Source organism: Podarcis erhardii (genome assembly GCF_964252035.2).
Source record: "Podarcis erhardii genome assembly, chromosome: 2".
In the NCBI taxonomy this organism is placed as follows: Eukaryota; Metazoa; Chordata; class Lepidosauria; order Squamata; family Lacertidae; genus Podarcis; species Podarcis erhardii.
The window spans coordinates 23949935-23969382 of NC_138498.1; the positions used below are offsets into that span (position 1 = coordinate 23949935).

Genomic DNA, 19448 nt, shown 5'->3' on the forward strand with positions numbered 1-19448 from the left:
TGGACTGCAAGAAGATCAAACCTTTCCATTCTTAAGGAAATCAGCCCTGGGTGCTCACTGGAAGGACAGGTCCTGAAGTTGGGAAAGATGGAGGGCACAAGGAGAAGGGGACGACAGAGGATGGGATGGTTGGACAGTGTTCTTGAAGCTACCAGCATGAGTTTGACCAAACTGTGGGAGGCAGTGGAAGACAGGAGTGCCTGGCGTGCTCTGGTCCATGGGATCATGAAGAGTTGGACACGACTAAACGATTAAACAACAACAAGAGCAATGCCCAAAGCCCAAGCCTACCTACCACCCCATGTCAACTTAGAACACACCCAAGAACATGCCTCAGAATTCTCTGCAGTCTGCAGGTATTGCAGAACAGATGTCCAGGGGTCTACAGCAGAAAGATCAACATGACAAGATTTTATAACCATTGCATGACAATTTGGGTTGCCAATCCAGCATCTGCAAAGGTTTTCATTGGTGTCCCAGGCAGGTATCCTAAACTCTGAGGTTTCTTTTTTTCTTTTAAAGTAAATCTCTAGCCCTCCTAGAAAGACAGTTATGGGGCAAAATATGCAAGATACCTTCTAAATGATTTATGTTCAATGAGAGTGAGCGTGGCCACCTTGTATACCGTGGAATGCTCTGTGCTGCTGTTAGACTGCAACAGTACCAATGTTTGTGTGTGTGAAATCAATATTGCATCATCTCTACAATAGCAGAACATAGATAAGGTTGCCAGGGGTGGCTGTCTCTTAATTTTGTGTTATGCAATGCCCTCACACAGCACCTGTTTCTTGATTGGTGCTCTAGCACTCTCAGCATTTGAAATGTGTCCACTGGTCCAAAAAGCCCCTGCACTTCAAATCCATTGCACCCATACTCGATCCACACATCACCACAGCAGCAGATTTCCCCACGGTCAGTCTGGGTGGCATCTTCACAGCAGGGAGAATCTGCTTGGAAAGTGAAATATACTCAGAGTCGCAAAGTGATTTCATGCTCTTTATTCAGCTCATAGTGGTGAGGAGGAATGAATGAAAGTCCCCTCAAAGTATCTGCTTTATATACATTATTTACACAATGGGCTGCACATGATTGGCTAATTCCGGAATTCTACTGTAAGCCAATCAGGTTGTGGATTCACTTCAATCTGGAGCATGATTGGGTGGTTCCTGCCAACCAATCATACTGCTGCATTGTTCTAGGACCAATCAGACTGCTGCATTCTGAATCCTATTGTTCTAGGACCAATCAGACTGCTGCCTTTTGGATCCTATTGTTCTAGGACCAATCAGACTGCTGCAGTTTGGATCCTATTTGACTCAGTACATAACAGAAAGGAACCATGTTGTGAACCACACGCATGAGGTTCCCTTACCTAGACACTGAGGTTGTAATCTAACATTAATCCCATTGAAATTAATGGACGTAAGTAACTTGGCTAGGCAGTGGAAGACAGGAGTGCCTGGCGTGCTCTGGTCCATGGGGTCACGAAGAGTCGGACACGACTAAACGACTAAACAACAACAAAGTAACTTGGCTACATTCGTTTCAGGGGGTCTGCTCTGAACAGAACTTAAGCTGGATGCAACCCACTGCCATGGAATAACAAGTTATCTCAGCCAAGGCCTCACCTGCATCAGGTGTGTGTTAGCTGCCCCTGTTGTCACATTATCACTCACCCTGTTATGCTGTATGACGATGTTACACGGGCACCACAGTCATTGACCCAATGGCCCAGAGATTTGTTTCTGCAAAGGAACAGATGCCCCCAGAGTTCCAACTCTGTGCTGCTGCCGACAATGCTGTAGACAATTCCTTTGCTTTTTAAAAATGTCTACACCATCCCCTTTTGGTATGCCTGCAGCTTTTCCTGCTTAAATGCTTTGAGGAGTATTGGGAGTATTGGAGTATTGGCTGCAGAGAGCTTGGAGGGCATTATGATAAAGGCAGCATAAAGCAGGAGGGAGTGTGCGAGGGGTTACGCCCGTCTTCACTTCTTTTTGTATTTTTTATTAAAGTTTTATTGGTTTACAAAAGTATGTGCAATGTCTCTTTCTTAAAGTTACATTTCCTACAGATCTGTTGAGACATTAGTGTTACATTAGGAAGAAAATGGGGGAAGTGGTGGAGGGGGGAATGGTGAGTGGGGTTGGGGTCAGGTGGCAATGTTTCTATTTTACTTAATAAAATGGGGTTTTGTGTCAGCATCGCTTGTGCAGGTTCTCTTTGCTATTCGCTTGTGTTCCTTTGGTTGTGAGAGAGGTTGGGGTATGCCTAGGGTGTGGTTGGTTGGTTGTGATTGGCTGTGTGAGTGGGGTGGGTGGTTGTTTTTGGATCAGGTTAGCCATATTGATTCGTATGCTGTTGGTGGATTCTTGTCGTTGTCTTGTTGGGCTGTGTATGTGATAAAGGGGAGCCATACCTGGGTGAGAGCGTCTTCTTCCATTTGTCCCTGTGTCAGTTTCAGTTTATTGGTTAATTTTTCTAGTAGGGCTGTTTCCCATACTATTTGGTACCATTCGTCCATGCTTACTCCTAACAGGTCTCTCCAGTGTCTGGTTATGGTGTTTCTGGCTGCTGAGAGTCAGTGGGTTATCAGTTCTTTGGGATGTGAGTGGGCATTATTGTCTTGGAAGATGTTTAGTAGGGCCAGTTCTGGGGTGACTACTAATACTTGCTTAGTTACTTTGCATACAGTGGTACCTCGGGTTATAGACGCTTCAGGTTACAGACTCCGATAAACCAGAAATAGTACCTTGGGTTAAGAACTTTGCTTCAGGGTGAGAACAGAAATCGCGTGGCGGCAGTGCGGGAGGCCCCATTAGCTAAAGTGGTACCGCAGGTAAAGAACAGTTTCAGGTTAAGAACGGACCTCCAGAACGAATAAAGTTCTTAACCCGAGGCACCACTGTATTTCTCTTATGGCTGTTGTCCAGAATAATAGGATTTTGGGGCCTGTCTTCACTTCTAAGGTGGGAAGTTCCTTGCCTCTTCAGCTTTATTCTTGAGACTTTCAAATAGCTTGGGGTTCTCAGGACCCCTTAGTAAAGTAAGGCCTAGGGGTAGGAGATTTTTTTTTTTAAGTGATTTTTATTTTAGAACAGTAGCTCACACATATGTATGCAAAATGCCTTATTAGTGACTTTTACATGTAATATTTTGTCAGATTAGCATTTTCTTTCTTATGATCTACGGCTTAAACTGGCACAGCTGGCGTGATCAGCAGCATGTGTACAAAGAGCAGAAACTGTGGGACGCCCACTGCCAGTGTACTTTGCATTTGGCTGGATTCCTCGGATCCTGCTTATGACTTCCATTTTCATGGAATTAGGGCAGAATCTCGTATTATTATTATTATGCTGGGCAAAAGGCTGCCCTCGAAAACATATTCTCCAATTCATTATCACTTACCTCTTGTCATGATGTCTGCACATTGTGCATTTCCCTGCCCTGTCTCCGCATCGTTTGCTGCTTCTATGTTTTCTTTTGTTCTTCAGCCTCCCTTCCTGTTGTGTGTTTCCTTCCCTATCCTATGCAATATGCTCTCTGGAGCCTACACATTGAAGAGTGATACAATGGTACCTTGGTTCTCAAACTTAATCCGTTCCAGAAGTCCGTTCCAAAACCAAAGCGTTCCAAAACCAAGGCACGCTTTCCCATACAAAGTAATGCAAAACGGATTAATCCGTTCCATACTTTTAAAAACAATCCCCAAAACAGCAATTTAACATGAATTTTGCTATCTAACGAGACCATTGATCCATAAAATGAAAGCAATAATCAATGTAATAATACTATAAAATAAATAAAAGAGTATTGTAGATGATAAAAATTAAAATTAATTTCTTTTCTTACCTGCACTGATGATAGCCATTGTTTGGATGGGGAGCTTTTATCCATTTCCGCAGTCACATAATCAATCAATCAATCAACCAACCAATCAGTAGCTGATTGGATCCACACAGTAACAAAAACAAATTAACTGAAAAACCCTCAAAACAAAAAACGCAAAATAAATAGCAAAAACAAAAGCACCAAATATAAGCTCCAAATATCACCTCAGAACATTGCAATCGGAAATGGAAGGCTTGAATTACAATGGGGGGGGGTGCAAATTAGTAGCGCAACAGGAAACAAGGGGTATGCAAATTAGCAGCGCAACAGGAAACACGGAAAAGGAAGGCTTGAATTACAATGGGGGGGGGGACACAAATTAGCAGCGCAACAGGAAACATGTTTGGCTTCCGAAAAAAAGTTCGAAAACCGGAACACCTACTTCCAGTTTTGCAGCGTTTGGGTTGTAAGTTGTTCATGAACTAAGCTGTTCAAAAACCGAGGTACCACTGTGATGGCAACCCATCTGCTATCACACTGGTTGCATTTCTGCGCCCAATTTAAAGTCTCAAATGGTTTGGACCAGGTTATCTGCACCTGTAATTAACCTGCCCGGTCCTTCAGATCAGTCACAGAGGCTCGGCTCACAGTCCTGCCATCAGAGTGAATTAATCTGGAGGGCAGAAGAGACAGACTCTTTTCAGTGGTGGTCCTTACTTGCTGATGCTGGTCTGGACTTCTAGGCTGGAAACCTATACAGACTTACCTGGATAAAAGTCCCTTTGAACACAAAGCAGGGCACCACATTGCCTACCCTTGTTCAGGAGCATCCCTTGCCACAACGACACATGGGAATTATATTTTGGGCAGCAGGATCATTGGTGAAAGATGGGCTTTCTCACACACCACCCCACTGCTGAGGTACAGCCTCTGTTTAGCCTTATGGAAGCCAAGGGACACAGCACATTTCAAATCTGCACTTACATACGAGGGAGATATTTGGGTCTTTTTTTTGGGGGGGGGGGAGCAGAAATCAAGGCCCTACATTGGTCTGAATTAAACTGGATCTTGCCCAAAGTGGACCAAGGTGAACCGACCAGCTACCCAAAGCATCAAAGCAATTCCCCCCTCCCCTCTAACATAAAGTTCAACTAGGTGACCTTGGGCCAATCGTTGTCTCTCAGCCTAACCTACTTTGCAGGGCTGTTGTATGAATACCATGGTGGGAGGGATGAACTCCACCTTGGGCACCTTGGCAGGAAAGGTGGGATATAAATGTAAGAAATAAATACTAGTTAATGGTCAAGTCACATCCCTAATCTAGCCAAAACAGAATTTCATTGGGAGCTGCTCTTTTTTGAAATTGAAATTATATTGTGGGCAGCTATGACTTTATAACTGCTGCCGAGTAAATACTTGAGAAGCTCCCCAGAATTTATTTGGCTGAGCAGATCTACAAGCATGGCTTGACGGGATCACCTTTACTGCTAATTCCATTTCATTAGCTTGTCACAAACATTTGTTCAAGCAATTACTTTTAGTTAACTAGAACATCTGTGGAAGCCGAATGTTGTGCCAAGGCCTATTTGACTGTCTCAAGGCATAATTCCTCATAAGTGCATAAGAACCACATCAAGCCAAACACACCCTTGTGCCAATATAGTGCTTTGAACTGTGACTACTAACTACTTTGCACTTGTGTTGACAATTGTCCAGCACAGATGCAAATTTGCACCAAAGGCAGCATTTTTACAGACATTCTACATACACCAGAATTCTGCTTACGTAAACTAATTTGCACCACTTCTCGGCAACATAAACAAGCGGCAAGGCATTAATTTTGCAAGTGTCAGACATATTTTGCAACTGTTATCAGCAAACAATTTACATAAGCTTTCCTGTTGTCCATTTATGCTTCACATCGTCTGGTCAGAGATGTTCTGATCAAGGCACGGTAAGGAAGCCAAACAAGTGACAGTTCAAATGGCTAATTGCGACCCAGCAATTATTAAAAGCAAATGATTTTCATGAGAAAGCAACTATAGAGAAACAGGCAAGTCCCTCCCATCCATGCACACAAAAACAAGCACTTGAAAAGCTTTTGTGGATATCCAAAGTAGGAGAATTTAAGAGTCCAAATGGCAGAGGGCACAAGCCACTTCAGGTAACATTCCACATTCTCATGGAAGTTAGATGAAAGATGAAGACCTTGTATATGCTGCTTAATGTATTCCATGAGTGGGCTCCCAGGTAGCAAAAAAGTAAAAGGTTTTTGCCTTTCCTCTGGTCAATTTCATATTGAACATTGTTTTTTTCTGCCAGCACAATATGCAAAGGTCTATGCAGTGATTGATCAAAAATAATATAGAAAATTGTTAATGGCCAATTCCTAGTTTTAAATGTGCTTCATAAGCATCCCATTAAGCATTCCAAACCTGCAGTTTGCACCCTGATTCTAAAGGGATGTACTGAATGATATATTTTGGCTGCAATCCTATACATACGTACCTGAGAGTAAGCCACTTGATCTCAATGAGGCTTATTTGCATAGGATGTCACTGTAAAGGCACTATTTGCTAGCACAACCAATACAGTTTAATATGTGACGTAATTAAGGGTGTTCTGTCTCATCGAAGTTGCATGTCAGCTCTGGGATGCCTCATGGAAAGTGAGTAATGGAATAAATAAATTATGTCAGCATGGATTCATGAGTGCAAGTGTGGTGTAATGGTCAGAAGGGTCAGACTGGCAGAGGCAAACCTAAGGGTTGGTGAAACCAGCCTCTGTCGAGGGGCCCAGACCCAGGGATATGTGCAAAAATCTCCTATCAGCAGTGTTAGAAACTCAGGTATATAAGCTAAGCACCAAATGGCTCCTTAAACCAGGGTTAGTCGGCAAAATGGAATGTCTAGTTGCCATTTGGGGAACAGGCAGTTCAAAAGTCGTATTTTTTGACGCGGAATTTTGGTTCCTGAAATTTGTTGTGACTGTGCAGATAAAATATAACTAACAGAATTCTGCAAGATGTGTTGCTGGTGTGTGAAAGCAGGCCAGATCCAAGGATCCCCAGGCGTTCACCTCCAGATGGTTGAGATGCCACATGTCAACCTGGTACCTGGGCATCTTCACTTGGTCACAAGTGGCCAAGGGTGCAAGGGACCCTAGTTAGGCCTTTGTAGACTGGGGATACCCAAATTCAAATCACTACTCAACCATGAAATTCATTGTGTGACCTTCAGCCAGCCATCCTATCTCAGCTTAAAGTACCATACAGGGTAGCTGTGAGGATGTTATTCAAAACACAGGGGTCAAAACATAGGTACTGCTTTGAGCTCCTTAGAGGAAAGGCGGGATATATAAGAAACAAATAAACAACAGGTTTGCATGTTGTTTAGGAACCCATTTCCTGATGGTGACAGTCCCGACAGCAGTGCTGCAGTGGGGAACTTGATGTTGCTGGAATACAAGTCCCATCATCATAATTTTATTCATTTCAAGACTGCAAACTCATGTAAAAAACATATATCTGCAGTGTACAAAATCCCAACACAAACAAACAAACAAACAATTAAATGAAAGCAAAAATACAAGAAAGAAAACGAAGTATAGAAGGGGTCACCTGACAAGAAGATTATAAAAGCAGTAAATCATTTTCATAAGAAAGCCTGCCGAAATAGCCAATAGTCTGAAGTTGGCACCTAAAACTCATTGCAGCTTGATTTCACTAGGCAGGGAGTTTCATAACTCAGGTGCCACGCAAACTAAAAGCACAATTTCTTCTTGAGGAAAGTGGCACTGGCAGGCACAGGCAGACTTATCTCAGTCGCAAAGATCAGGCAGAGGTATAAGAAATGAAGCGACATTTTAAGTACAAAGGCCCCAGACTGTTTAGGACTTTACAGAGCAGTCCAAATATCCTTAGTGTCAAGCTGAAGCTTTTTCTTAGCACTTTTTTAGACCTTGCCTATGAGGTAGATTGTTTGGTCAAGAGATGTCAGGATCCCTAAATCTGCTTGACCTAAACTCCAAGATGGAACGCCTTGAAAACATCTCTGAAGAGGATGGTAGCCAGTGCCCAGTAGCTACCAGGCCACAGAAGGCCAAATCCAACATCATCCAGAGCAGGCACCCCAAACTTGGCCCTCCAGCTGTTTTGGGACTACAACTCCCATCATCCCTAGCTAACAGGACCAGTGGTCAGGGATGATGGGAATTGCAGTCCCAAAACAGCTGGAGGGCCGAGTTTCGGGATGCCTGATCCAGAGGACCAAAAGTTCTTCACCCCTTGTTAAGGTTACATGAATGTATACTGTCAACACCTACTTATTTTAGGGTTATTTTAGCTCTGGCTTAAAAATAATTTTTTTCCGGGCTAGGAGCACAGTTTATACATGAGCTGCTTTTCAACTGTAGATGCTTCTTAGGTGGTTTGACATAAAATGTAAAAGGGGGGGGGGGAGTAGGAACAAAATCTCAATAGGAAAATTTAATTTCCCCTCTCCTGTCCACTCTTGATAGGCCTAGCTAATATTAGGGAGGAATCACAACTGCGGGTTTGTTTTGTGAAGATTTTGCAGCGTGATTAGATGCGAGAATTTAAGAAGACAAGAAGAGCCTGCTGGATCAGGCCAATGCTGGATCAGGTCTAATCCTGCATCCCGCTGTCACAGTGGCCAAGTAGATGCATGTGGGAAAACCCACTATCAGGACCTTTGCGCAAGAGCACTCCCTGCTCCTGTTTTTTCCAGTATTCAGAAGCATTAGGCAGTACACAACCATCATGGCTAAAATGTGGTTCTTAAATGTAAACATCACATTCTTAAATACACTTCTGTTAGAGGAGCCATGCTGATTTAGCTGTGTCAAGTTTGCTAGAAAACCTGGGAAGCAGCCTGAAGCCCAGAACAATCTGCCCCAAGGACTGCACAGGCCCCAAACACCCGTATTTAGTCCCAAACTAGCTGGTAATTAATGCTGTAAGTTAGCATTAAGTCTACTCAGTCAGGGTTCAGATTGGCTGGGGAGGAGACAATGAAGAAAGCATGTTAGATCTCAGTAGGTTTGGAGATACCATGGACAGCAGCTACTTCTACCTTCTCCTAAAACAGTGTTTCCCAAACTTGAGTCTCCAGCTGTTTTTGGACTACAACACCCATCAACCATAGCTAGCAGGACCAGTGGTCAGGGATGATGGGAGTTGTAGTTCAAAAACAGCTGGAGACCCAAATTTGGGAAACACTTGTCCGGAAATATCCTTCAAGAGGACACTGCGCCTTTGAGACAGCAGAATGCATCTTTGGCTGAGGAGAAAGGATGTATTTCACTACATTCATAGTAATACTAATTTGAATGAAACATCTGAACGCATGTTTTCTTTGGTTTGCTGGTCAGATTTTTGGTAGCCTGTTGGACTGATGGAAGTATCTCATCTGGCAGGTTGGATCCTTGGCCCTTAGAGCAAATTTCTTACTGCTCAAGTTTACTCATAAAGTAGATATGTTTAGTGGAATAGACGGCAGTGGCAAGTGCATTTTTCTTAGTTATTAAGAGAAACACCACTGCCAAATTATAAGTAAAAATCATTTATCAGCAGCCCTCTAAGTTTCTTATTTCCATCTTTGGGAACTCAGTACTAGACAGGCTAGGGAACAGGCTACTAATATCCAGGTGTAGCTATAGCTGAGGCTTTGTAGCACTAACTAGAGCAAATCAACCCCAACCGAAAGGAAATCTGATTATTCAAATTTTAACATCTAAGGAAAACCAACCAGGTTGGGCATTAGAAAACAGAGACCATTCTATAATGCTGTTATATCATCTTTTTTACTAAAACATTTGGGAATCCTTTGGTTAATTTTTTTTTTATGCAACAGTTTTCGAACCGATATTTTATAAATGAGGATAAGAAGCACTTAAACAGAAAATGTCAGTTGGCCTGAAATGAACTTGCATTTCCTGCTGTTATCCAGGTCAATATCAGTTTATCATGCAGTCTGAGAAATGTTCAGCTGTTAAGCAGTATTTTTATCTTTTAGATGGATCTGCAGGTGAAAATAAGTGCATGGCAGAATCCTAAGTATACATACTTAGAAGCAAAGTCCCATCGAAATCAATGAGTCTTGGTTCTGAGAAACATGGCTAGGACCAGGCTGCAAAACTAACAACCCCATACACAGAAATATAATGAATTTGCAGGAAGTCATTACCAAATCCATAAATCAGGTTACAATCCTTTACTGATATACCCATGAGTATGCCCTAGTTAACTCAATGGGACTTACTTCTGAGAAGGCACACACAGAATTGCAGTGTTAAAAATAATAATCTAGTGTTTGCCAAATCTGAATTGCAAATAAGACATTTCGAAATTGAATGAAGTCTAACTTGTTTAGATGTTTGTGGAGACTGAATTTCTACTGTTGATGTCATATTTACCCATTACTGGGGAAAAATATTGTGACCAAAAAACAAAACACCACACACCATATGACCTTAAAAGAGACAGGCGCCATTTGGTAATTAGATTACTGTATATATATGAGTTTCTAACACAGAGACTGTCTGATGCTGTTTCACTGGAACCTGTACCCTGACTCTGTACAATCTGTTGGCTGCTATTGAGTGACTGCAGCTGAAGCTTAGAACTGGTTTCATGTCCTGGCTGTTTCCAACCTGGCAAGACCCAGGACAAAGCTGACTCCCATTGGATAACTTCTCATTTTACCATAAAGGCATGAATTCACAGAAACGATGCCACATTTTCCATTTCACTCAACAGTCAAAAGTCTGGTTCCTTGAGATTCAATCATATCCGGTCAAAATCTCTCTTCCTCCCTCTCCAGACTGGAATTTCAAATTATCTTCCAGCTGTGTGATTTCACTGAAATTTGGGACTGGCGGGGGTGGGGGGTGGTTAAGAAATGGCACCTGCCAACTGTGAAAACAATGAGCCAAACTCAGATTCCCTTGAATCTGGATATCGCAGATAACGACTGGCCCTAGCACCAGCATTCCACATCGCCAGGTGCTCTCCACTTCCATTGCCTGCCCTCTCCCAGAACTTATCCCAGCAAATGTCAACCCCCCCCCTCAGCGAAGACACCCGGGGCAGTCCACTCCCACTGCACCCCCTTCCTCCACCCATGTGCTCAGGTCTTATAAATTATCTCTCCACTGCTTAATCACCCCACACCACCTTCCCTCATTGTTGACAGGGTACGACTGGGGAGAGGAGGGTACTAACAGGGAGAGTTGGGGGGAAATTCCTTTGGGGTAGGTCTTCCTGAGTTTTCACCAAAAGTACAGTGGTACCTCGGGTTACATACACTTCAGGTTACATACGCTTCAGGTTACAGACTCTGCTAACCCAGAAATAGTACCTCAGGTTAAGAACGTTGCTTCAGGATGAGAACAGAAATTGTGCTCCGGCGGCGCAGCAGCAGCAGGAGGCCCCATCAGCTAAAGTGGTGCTTCAGGTTAAGAACAGATTCAGGTTAAGAACAGACCTCCGGGACGAAATAAGTATGTAAACAGAGGTACCACTGTACAAGGGAAAACTGGGCTACTTAAGAAGGTAAACAAGCAGAAATGCACCCATCTCTACTTTAAATCAAAACTTGTATATATAGAGAACACAGCATTCTTGAATAAATCACAAGCTTTCGGTTTTATGCAGCCTGAATAATCATTTCTCCTGTAGACTAAGGCTACTACCCTATTGCATGCTTCCTTGGGTATAAAGTTCAGCTGAAGTAAATGTCGCTTCTGAATAAATAAGCTCAGGAATCAATGATGCCTCTAAATCACTGCAGAAAAACACACAGCATGAATAGCGCTTTAGAAGCCCAGCTTAGCCTCCTCCCGAAAGGAACGAAGGTCTCTGAACTATTCTCAGCTTTGTTTGTGCTACTGTGTTACCCGTCTGTCATTTAGAATAAGCTGGGGAACCTGGCTTGCAAAGTTTGTGTGTGCTAAGTTGCAAGGACTGAATTAGGTGCACTGAAGCTGATATGGCAAGTGCGTTCGCGTGGAAAGGAAAGCTGCCCCCCCCAGCGCACTCCACTCCATGAGCTAAAGTCAAGTGAAAAGTCAACAGCTTTCCCTTCTAAGCTTCTCTCTTATCTGCCATCCCTCTCTTAACAGGGGAGAAATATTAAGGGCTGCTGGGGTGTGGCGTCTCCTTAAGCAGGAACCCTTGCATGCAGTACTGATGGATATGTGTTGTCTTTCCAGGCTAGGAGATACAGCTTCTGTGAGGCTTGCATGGTTTGTCAATGCTGTATTTCCTCAACGTGCCATGTGCTTCCTTGTGAGAAGCATCTCCTGACCATCTCCTGACTTATCTCCGTGCAAGGAAACTTGGAGAGCCTCATTGCAAGGAATGTGCACGGGGAGTGTTTGAGATTCCAGGCTTCTCCACTCTGTATTATAAGTCAATGGTGGTGGCATCTAGTGGTAGCAGGCACTGCTGGGTGGCTGCTGAAGGCTCCAGGTTCTCAAGGGAGTCCAACTTGTGTTGGCCCCTGGACCAGCTGTCCCTGGGAAATATGGGACCCAAAGGATGGTGGTGGGGAAGCATCTCAGTGCCAACTGCAGCAGCAACACTCACCCTCCTCCCCATTTCCTTCTCCTCCTGCTCAGGATTCAGGTGGCAGGTTTCTGCTGTTCACGTGCTCATCATAGGAGCTAACTCCTAGGGGCCGAGGTCCCATCAATACCTCTGATATACAGTGGTACCTCAGGTTAAGAACTTAATTCGTTCTGGAGGTCCGTTCTTAACCTGAAACTGTTCTTAGCCTGAGGTACCACTTTAGCTAATGGGGCCTCCCGCTGCCACCGCGCAATTTCTGTTCTCATCCTGAAGCAAAGTTCTTAACCCGAGATACTATTTCTGGGTTAGCAGAGTCTGTAACCTGAAGCGTCTGTAACCTGAGGTACAAATGTAATATTTGATAAATGTTGTGCATGCACTACATTATGTGATTGATTATGCAGGGTGGGGCTTACCTGGGCCGTCCAATATTTTATTCAAGTTGGCACCCCAGTGCCCATAGAGGGATGGATGGATGGAAGAGCTACGGTTAGCTTCTTCCTCTGGGAAGTACAATGGTATGGATTGGATCTGCCTCACCGCCCAGAGGGAGATAAGAGAGCACTGGTGTTGAACACAAGATCAAGAGGGGCAAGGGCTTTTTCTGCTGCTTGCCCACTTCTGGGCAGCCTAGCAGTGAGGCTGGGAGTCCATAGGGCTGTCCAGAAAGCACACAAAGCCAAAGAAAAATGTGGCTGCTCTGTCAGTGCCTCCTCCTTGCTTCCTCCTCCTCTCCCTTTGCCTTCACCCTGTACCTGGGAGAGGCAGAAGTCAGCCCAATCCTCACTGCTGCCCTGCCCAGAGGGGGTGCTCCTCAGGCAAGTGAGAGGACCAGCTGTGGCAGCGGCGGCAGCCTCCTCTTATTCACTCACACCCCCCCCTTTCTGGGCAGCACAGTGTGGCGGACTGACTCACACGCTGGCCCATCCCAACCAACATGCCACTCAGAGGGAGAAGCTGAAGGTGGCAGCTCTGTGACTGATCATCGCCATCTGCCCATTGGCTTATTATCTGATCTCTCTTTCTGGGCTTTATAATGGTGGGTGTTGTTGCACCGTGTTTGTGTGTGAGAGAGTGTGTGGCAGTGGGGTGGGTGGGTTTGAAACAGCAAGTTCCACTTTCTCTCTCTCTCTCTCTGGGCAGTGCCACGGGCCCAATCCTCTCCTGTCCATCATGCAACTCAGAGAAAGAGAATGGGCACCTCTCTGCCACCTGCACTTGGCAGGAAGGTGGGGGAATTCATACTGATTGGAAGGTAGCAGGGAAGACAGGGGACCCCCGAAAGGCATATTGATAAAGAGACCCCCATAACCTAGAACTAGCCCGGCATTAAGTTAAAACGATTGTTTTGTATTTATTTACTCTCATCTTTAAAACATCAACCTGTTAAAGAAAGCGGGCATCTTAAGAAAGCCCCGTTGTAAGTCCCAGATATGTACTCTAGAAGGGCGGGAGGAACCGCTCTCCCTCCGTCTCGTTCACAGGCACGCATGTACAAATAAAGTGACAGTTCTGCTTTCACAACCCCAGAAAATAGTGCTACCGGAATACTTTCCTCCTCCCCGCCCCCGCCACACACACAGAGGCACTTTCCCCTCGAAAAACCCCGATCTCCTCCTGCTGCCTTTCTTTCCCTCCCCGTGTGAGCTGAAGTGCCCCAGGAAAGGGTAACGACTCGGCAGCGCTGGGTTGGAGAGAAGCAGACACCCAGGGCTAAGCATCACCTCCCTATGTCCGGTTCCCATAGCAATCAGAGAGACACCGGTTGCCAAGGCAACAACGTCCTCCCTCCCAGACAGTATCAGATCAGAGGTACCAACTCGGCTGCGGCCGGCTGCATCTGGAGGGGAGGGTGTGTGGAGGAGAGGAGGGTGTGTACTAGGGCGCGCGGCGTGGGGGGGAGGGGGAAGAAGGGAAGATAGAAAGAGGAGAAGGATGTGGCTGGGGAACTGCCGGCACCAAACCCTCGCCTGGCAAACGGCGAACGCTCCCAGGAACCGTCCGCACAGCCTCCTGTTTCGAGTGAAAGCGTTCCATTGTTTCTCGCCCGCCACTCCAAGCCGCGGAAGTTGGACACTTTCCCCGAATCTTTTCTTTGTTTCGCGACGCCTGCTCTTTCCCAGCGACGCGCGCTCGCGCGCTCGCACACAGGCAGCCGAGAGCCCTCTCCACCCTTCGTCCACCACGCCCCACACAGCTCAAGCCTTCCCAACCCCGGCTTGCTACCTTCAATACAGCAGATCCTCCAGAGGCCGGAGTGGGTGAGGTCCCCCTTGAGTTTCTTGGGTTGGCTTGGCGACGTCTCGTCCGTGGTGATGTTGGTCCCGTTGCAGATGTTGGCGCTCGAGTAGAGCCAGTAGTCGGTGCCGATGGCGATGGTCATGAGGCTGAAGGCGGCGAAGGCACCCACCGTGGTCAGCAGCAACTGGACCCCACGGTCGCACCACACCATGGTGCTTCATACTCCCCCCGACGGGCTCAGGGGGCAGCGGCAAGAGACAGACGCAGCCGAGCACTGCCTTCCCCCCACCGCGCCCGAGCGGCGGCTTCCCCTCCTTCTTCCCCCTCCTCCGGCTCCCCCTCGCCTCCCTCCTTCCATCGACGCAGATCGCAGCTAGGAAGCCAAGACATGGGCGGAGGGGAGGGGGCGAGGAGACAGGGGAAAGGCGCGCCCAGGGGCCCGAAAGGAAAAAGAGGAAAGAAGAAAAAGAAAAGAAAGTGCTCCTGCGAAATGTCTCCGCCTCCGGGGGCGCGAGGAACAGCGGCTGCTCCGCCAAGCCCCCTCGGGCGGCGCAGGGTCGGGGCGCTCCCTCGCCTGGCTGCGGGCGCTCTCTCCAGCGTGCTGCGCGCACGGCGGCACCCGCCACAAATCGCCTCTTCCCGCCGCCTCAACTCCGCCAAGGAGGAGGTGGGACGTCTCCGAGGGCTCTCGGGAGGCGTCCCCTCCCCGGCTCAGGCTCCGCCTCCCCCCCCGCCCCACAGGCGCTGGGCAAAAAGCCCCCCACGCGCGACTGAAGGGGTGAGAAGCGAGCGCGAGTTTGGCTACGCGCGCGGCAACACCTCTCCAAAGAGCAGCCCTCGAGGCGCTCGCCTCTAAGGGTGAGTCGACGGAAGGAAATCTTTCTAGGCGGAGGAGACGTAAAGGGAGAGGGCAAGTAAGATGAAGGATCCCCCCCCCCCCGCCTCGAAAGGGAGGGAGTTTTTCAGGAAACAGGTGGGAGCCTAGTTCCGGCGAGTTCGAGGAAACTGTTTCAGGACTGCGCCGTTGGGACTCGGAAATTTGGAAAGAGTACTCTCCTTCAGCCGCGGGACTTGACGCGCACCTAGACCGTGCCTGGGCACTGCTCATTTTCAACTGAAAGACAATTGCGCTAAAAGTTTGAGAGGAAGCAGGTGTGCTTGGCTGCTGGCACTTAGTGGCCAATTTGGTACCCGGTTTTCATTTTCAAAACAGTGCACTGTATACATATAACACCCACTGTGTATAAATAATAATAATAATAATAATAATTTCATTATTTATACCCCGCCTAGCTTACTGAGTTGCCCCTGGCACTCTGAGCAGCTTCCAACACATATAAAGATATAATAAAACATGACACATTAAAAGGCTTCCCTATGCTGGGCTGCCCTCAGATGTCTTCTAAAAGTTGTATACTGTGGTACCTTGGGTTAAGTACTTAATTCGTTCTGGAGGTCCGTTCTTAACCTGAAACTGTTCTTAACCCGAAGCACCACTTTAGCTAATGTGGCCTCCCGCTGCCGCTGTGTCGCCGGAGCATGATTTCTGTTCTCATCCTGAAGCAAAGATCTTAACCTGAGGTACTATTTCTGGGTTAGCGGAGTCTGTAACCTGAAGAGTATGTAACCTGAAGAGTATGTAACCCGAGGTACCATTGTAGTTCTTTATCTCCTTGACATCTGATGGGAGGACGTTCCACAGGGAGGGCACCATTGCTGAGAAGGCCCTGTGCCTGGTTCCCTGTAACTTCACTTCAAGAAGTGGAGGACTGCCAGAAGACCCTTGGAGGAGACCTCAGTGTCTGGGCTGAATAATGGGGGTGGAGATGCTCCAATGCCATTTAGGGCTTTAAAAGTCAACGCCAACACTTTGAATTGTGCTCAGGAACGTACCAGGAGCCAGTGCAGATACTTTAGGACTGGTGTCATGCACGACTTCTTCCAAAGACTTTTTGCGGGTTGTAGTTTGTTAAGGGTGCTGGGAATAATACTTCCAGGAGCAGCGAACAACAGTTCCCAGGATTCTTTGCAGGGTGAGTGCTGTGCTTTAGATGCATGGTGTGTATACAGCAAGAGGCAAGTTGGGTGTCAGCAAGAGAAATTCTTTTACTAAATGCAACACAAGGAAACAAGGAATGGTGCTAGTCTGAAATCAGGACATTGAGAAGCAACATCCCCCATAGCTTACATAGAGAAAGAAACTACAGTGGTACCTTGGTTCTCCTCCAAACTTAGTCCGTTCCGGAAGTCCGTTCCAAAACCAAGGTGCGCTTTCCCATAGAAAGTAATGCAAAGCAGATTAATCCATTCCAGACTTTAAAAAACCCCCAAAACAGCCATTTAACATGAATTTTACTATCTAACGAGACCATTGATCCATAAAATGAAAGCAATAATCAATGTACTGTACTATAAAATAAACAAGACAGTATTGTAGATGATAAAAATTAAAAAATGAATAAATTCTTACCTGCACTGATGATAGTCATTGTTTGGATGAGGGGCTTTTATCCATTTCTGCAGTCACACAATCAATCAATCAATCAATCAATAGCTGAACTAGTTTCCACACAGTCACAAAAACAAATTAATCGAAAGAGCCTCAAAAACAAAAAACGCAAAATAAATAGCAAAAACAAAAGTGCCAAACTTAATCCATTCCAGAAATCTGTTTGACTTCTGAGATGTTCGAAAACTAAGGCACAGCTTCTGACTGGTGCAGGCACCCTGGAAACAATAGCCGAAAGATGCATCAGATGTTCAGCTTCCAAAAAATGTTCAAAAACCGGAACACTTACTTCTGGGTTTTTGGCATTTGGGAACCGAGGTGTTTGAATACCAAGGCATTTGAGAACCAAGGTACCACTGTAATGTGCTTCACAACTAAGGGCAGCTGCCATACTCCACATTTGAATGAGATGCCCAATGCTGGATGACCTTGCCTTCAGCATAGCACACCCTTTACATGCTTGCTTCTGGAAACTTTGCAAAGGTCTTCCTATGCAAACCTTTGTGGACCGGATGTTTTCCAAGTTGAGGTGAGAGTGCCCTGCATGTGAAGAGACTGGATAGCTTCATTTACATTTGGCAAAGGCCTGTTTTCTAAGGGACAAGTGATGCCTTACCAAGACAACTGGAGAAGTGGAGCAATTGCAGAAAATGAGTCGAAATGATAATGACGCTTCCCCACACTTAACTGTTCTTGAGAGAGGAATATGAAAATCTAGCTGGAAGATGACCTCCAGCTGCTCAGTCCTGGAAGAAAGGGGATGCAAAAGTGGTAGAGTCTAATTTTTTGAAATCTCTTTGGTAAATGAGCAGAGAGGGAGAGGGAGAGGGTGAGAACCCACTAAACTGGTTCATAAAGTGTGCCATGTGTCAGGAAGCAGTGAAGCTGTAAAAAATTGCAAAAGGGAAAGAAGACGGTGTTGTCTGACCTGTGATGTCTGGAATCCAGTAACTGAGTATGATTTAGCTGTATTTCATTGGTGTCTTTGACCTCCCATTTGATGATGGTGATTAAATTTATTAACTATCAGATCCCAAAATTGTTTGCAACAATTTAAAACCAAGTATTAAAAGCAGTTAGATTACAGTCACAGGAATAAAAGGTAAAGGGACCCCTGACCATTAGGTCCAGTCATGGCCGACTCTGGGGTTGTGGCACTCATCTCGCTTTATTGGCCGAGGGAGCCGGCGTACAGCTTCCGGGTAATGTGGTCAGCATGACTAAGCCGCTTCTGGTGAACCAGAGCAGCGCATGGAAATGCTGTTTACCTTCCGGCTGGAGCGGTACCTATTTATCTACTTGCACTTTAATGTGCTTTCGAACTGCAGGAGCAGGGCCCGAGCAATGGGAGCTCACCCTGTTGCGGGGATTTGAACTGCCAACCTTCTGATTGGCAAGTCCTAGGCTCTGTGGTTTAACCCACAGTGCCACCCACGTCCCCAGTCACAGGAATACGGTGGGCCTATTGAGGTTGGATGGCCATCTGTCATGGATGCTTTAGTTTAGGTTTTTTGCATTGCAGGGGGTTGGACTAGATGACCATTGAGTCCCTTCCAACTCTATGATTCTATGAAAACACACAACTTGCGTCTCAATAGCCAGAGTAAGGAGGTGCCTCTTCAGCAATCACTGAAAGGTGAATATTGCAGCTGCCGTTCTCTTCCGTATTTCCATGGGTGTTCTCAGGAGAAACCTCGCAGGCTTCAGAGATCACTGAAAGCCAACCACAGGCTCAGTGGTTGGGCTGTCTACCATCTGACAGCATCACACAGGCACCTCCACTCGCTACTGCCTGGCAACTTCACCCCTGACTTCACAGGTTTCCACCCATGAATATCCAGTGGTTCATCCATTCACCCTGGAGGGTGACCTCCCTCACACCCTGAATATGTAATTCCCAGGCACACCACATATGGAGGGATGATCTGTGCCACCCCCTGAATGCACCCAGACACATGAGTCACCTCAAGCACATTTGAAACTCCCCATTCATGCGCACGCAGACACATTCCACTCATCAGCCACTCTCGTTCGCTTACATACAAGCCCCAGCTTCAACGCACAAATATCCACACAGCTTCTGTCAACAGGCTTCCAAAGGTGAATTTAAACCAGCTTCCACCCACAGATATCAGCCTTGCAGCATCCAGCAGCATCCAAATGCGAACTCCACTGGCTTCCACCCACCAGTATCTGCCAGTTTCCACCATCAGGCACCAGCTGATCAGCGTAGATCAGCCACCTTCAAGGCACAATCCCACAAAGCAAATGAACTTA

General features: G+C 46.2%; 1 protein-coding gene across 1 annotated transcript in view; it reads right to left on the minus strand.

The window, feature by feature from the left end:
* The window catches only part of CACNG4 (calcium voltage-gated channel auxiliary subunit gamma 4), a 90913-nt gene extending 75077 nt beyond the window's left edge, over window positions 1-15836 (minus strand). The window contains exon 1 of the mRNA XM_081849904.1: window positions 14648-15836. Coding sequence (XP_081706030.1) covers window positions 14648-14873 — 226 coding nt within the window. The 5' untranslated portion in view covers window positions 14874-15836. The remainder of the gene's footprint in view (window positions 1-14647) is intronic.
* Between the last annotated feature and the right edge of the window lie 3612 nt (window positions 15837-19448).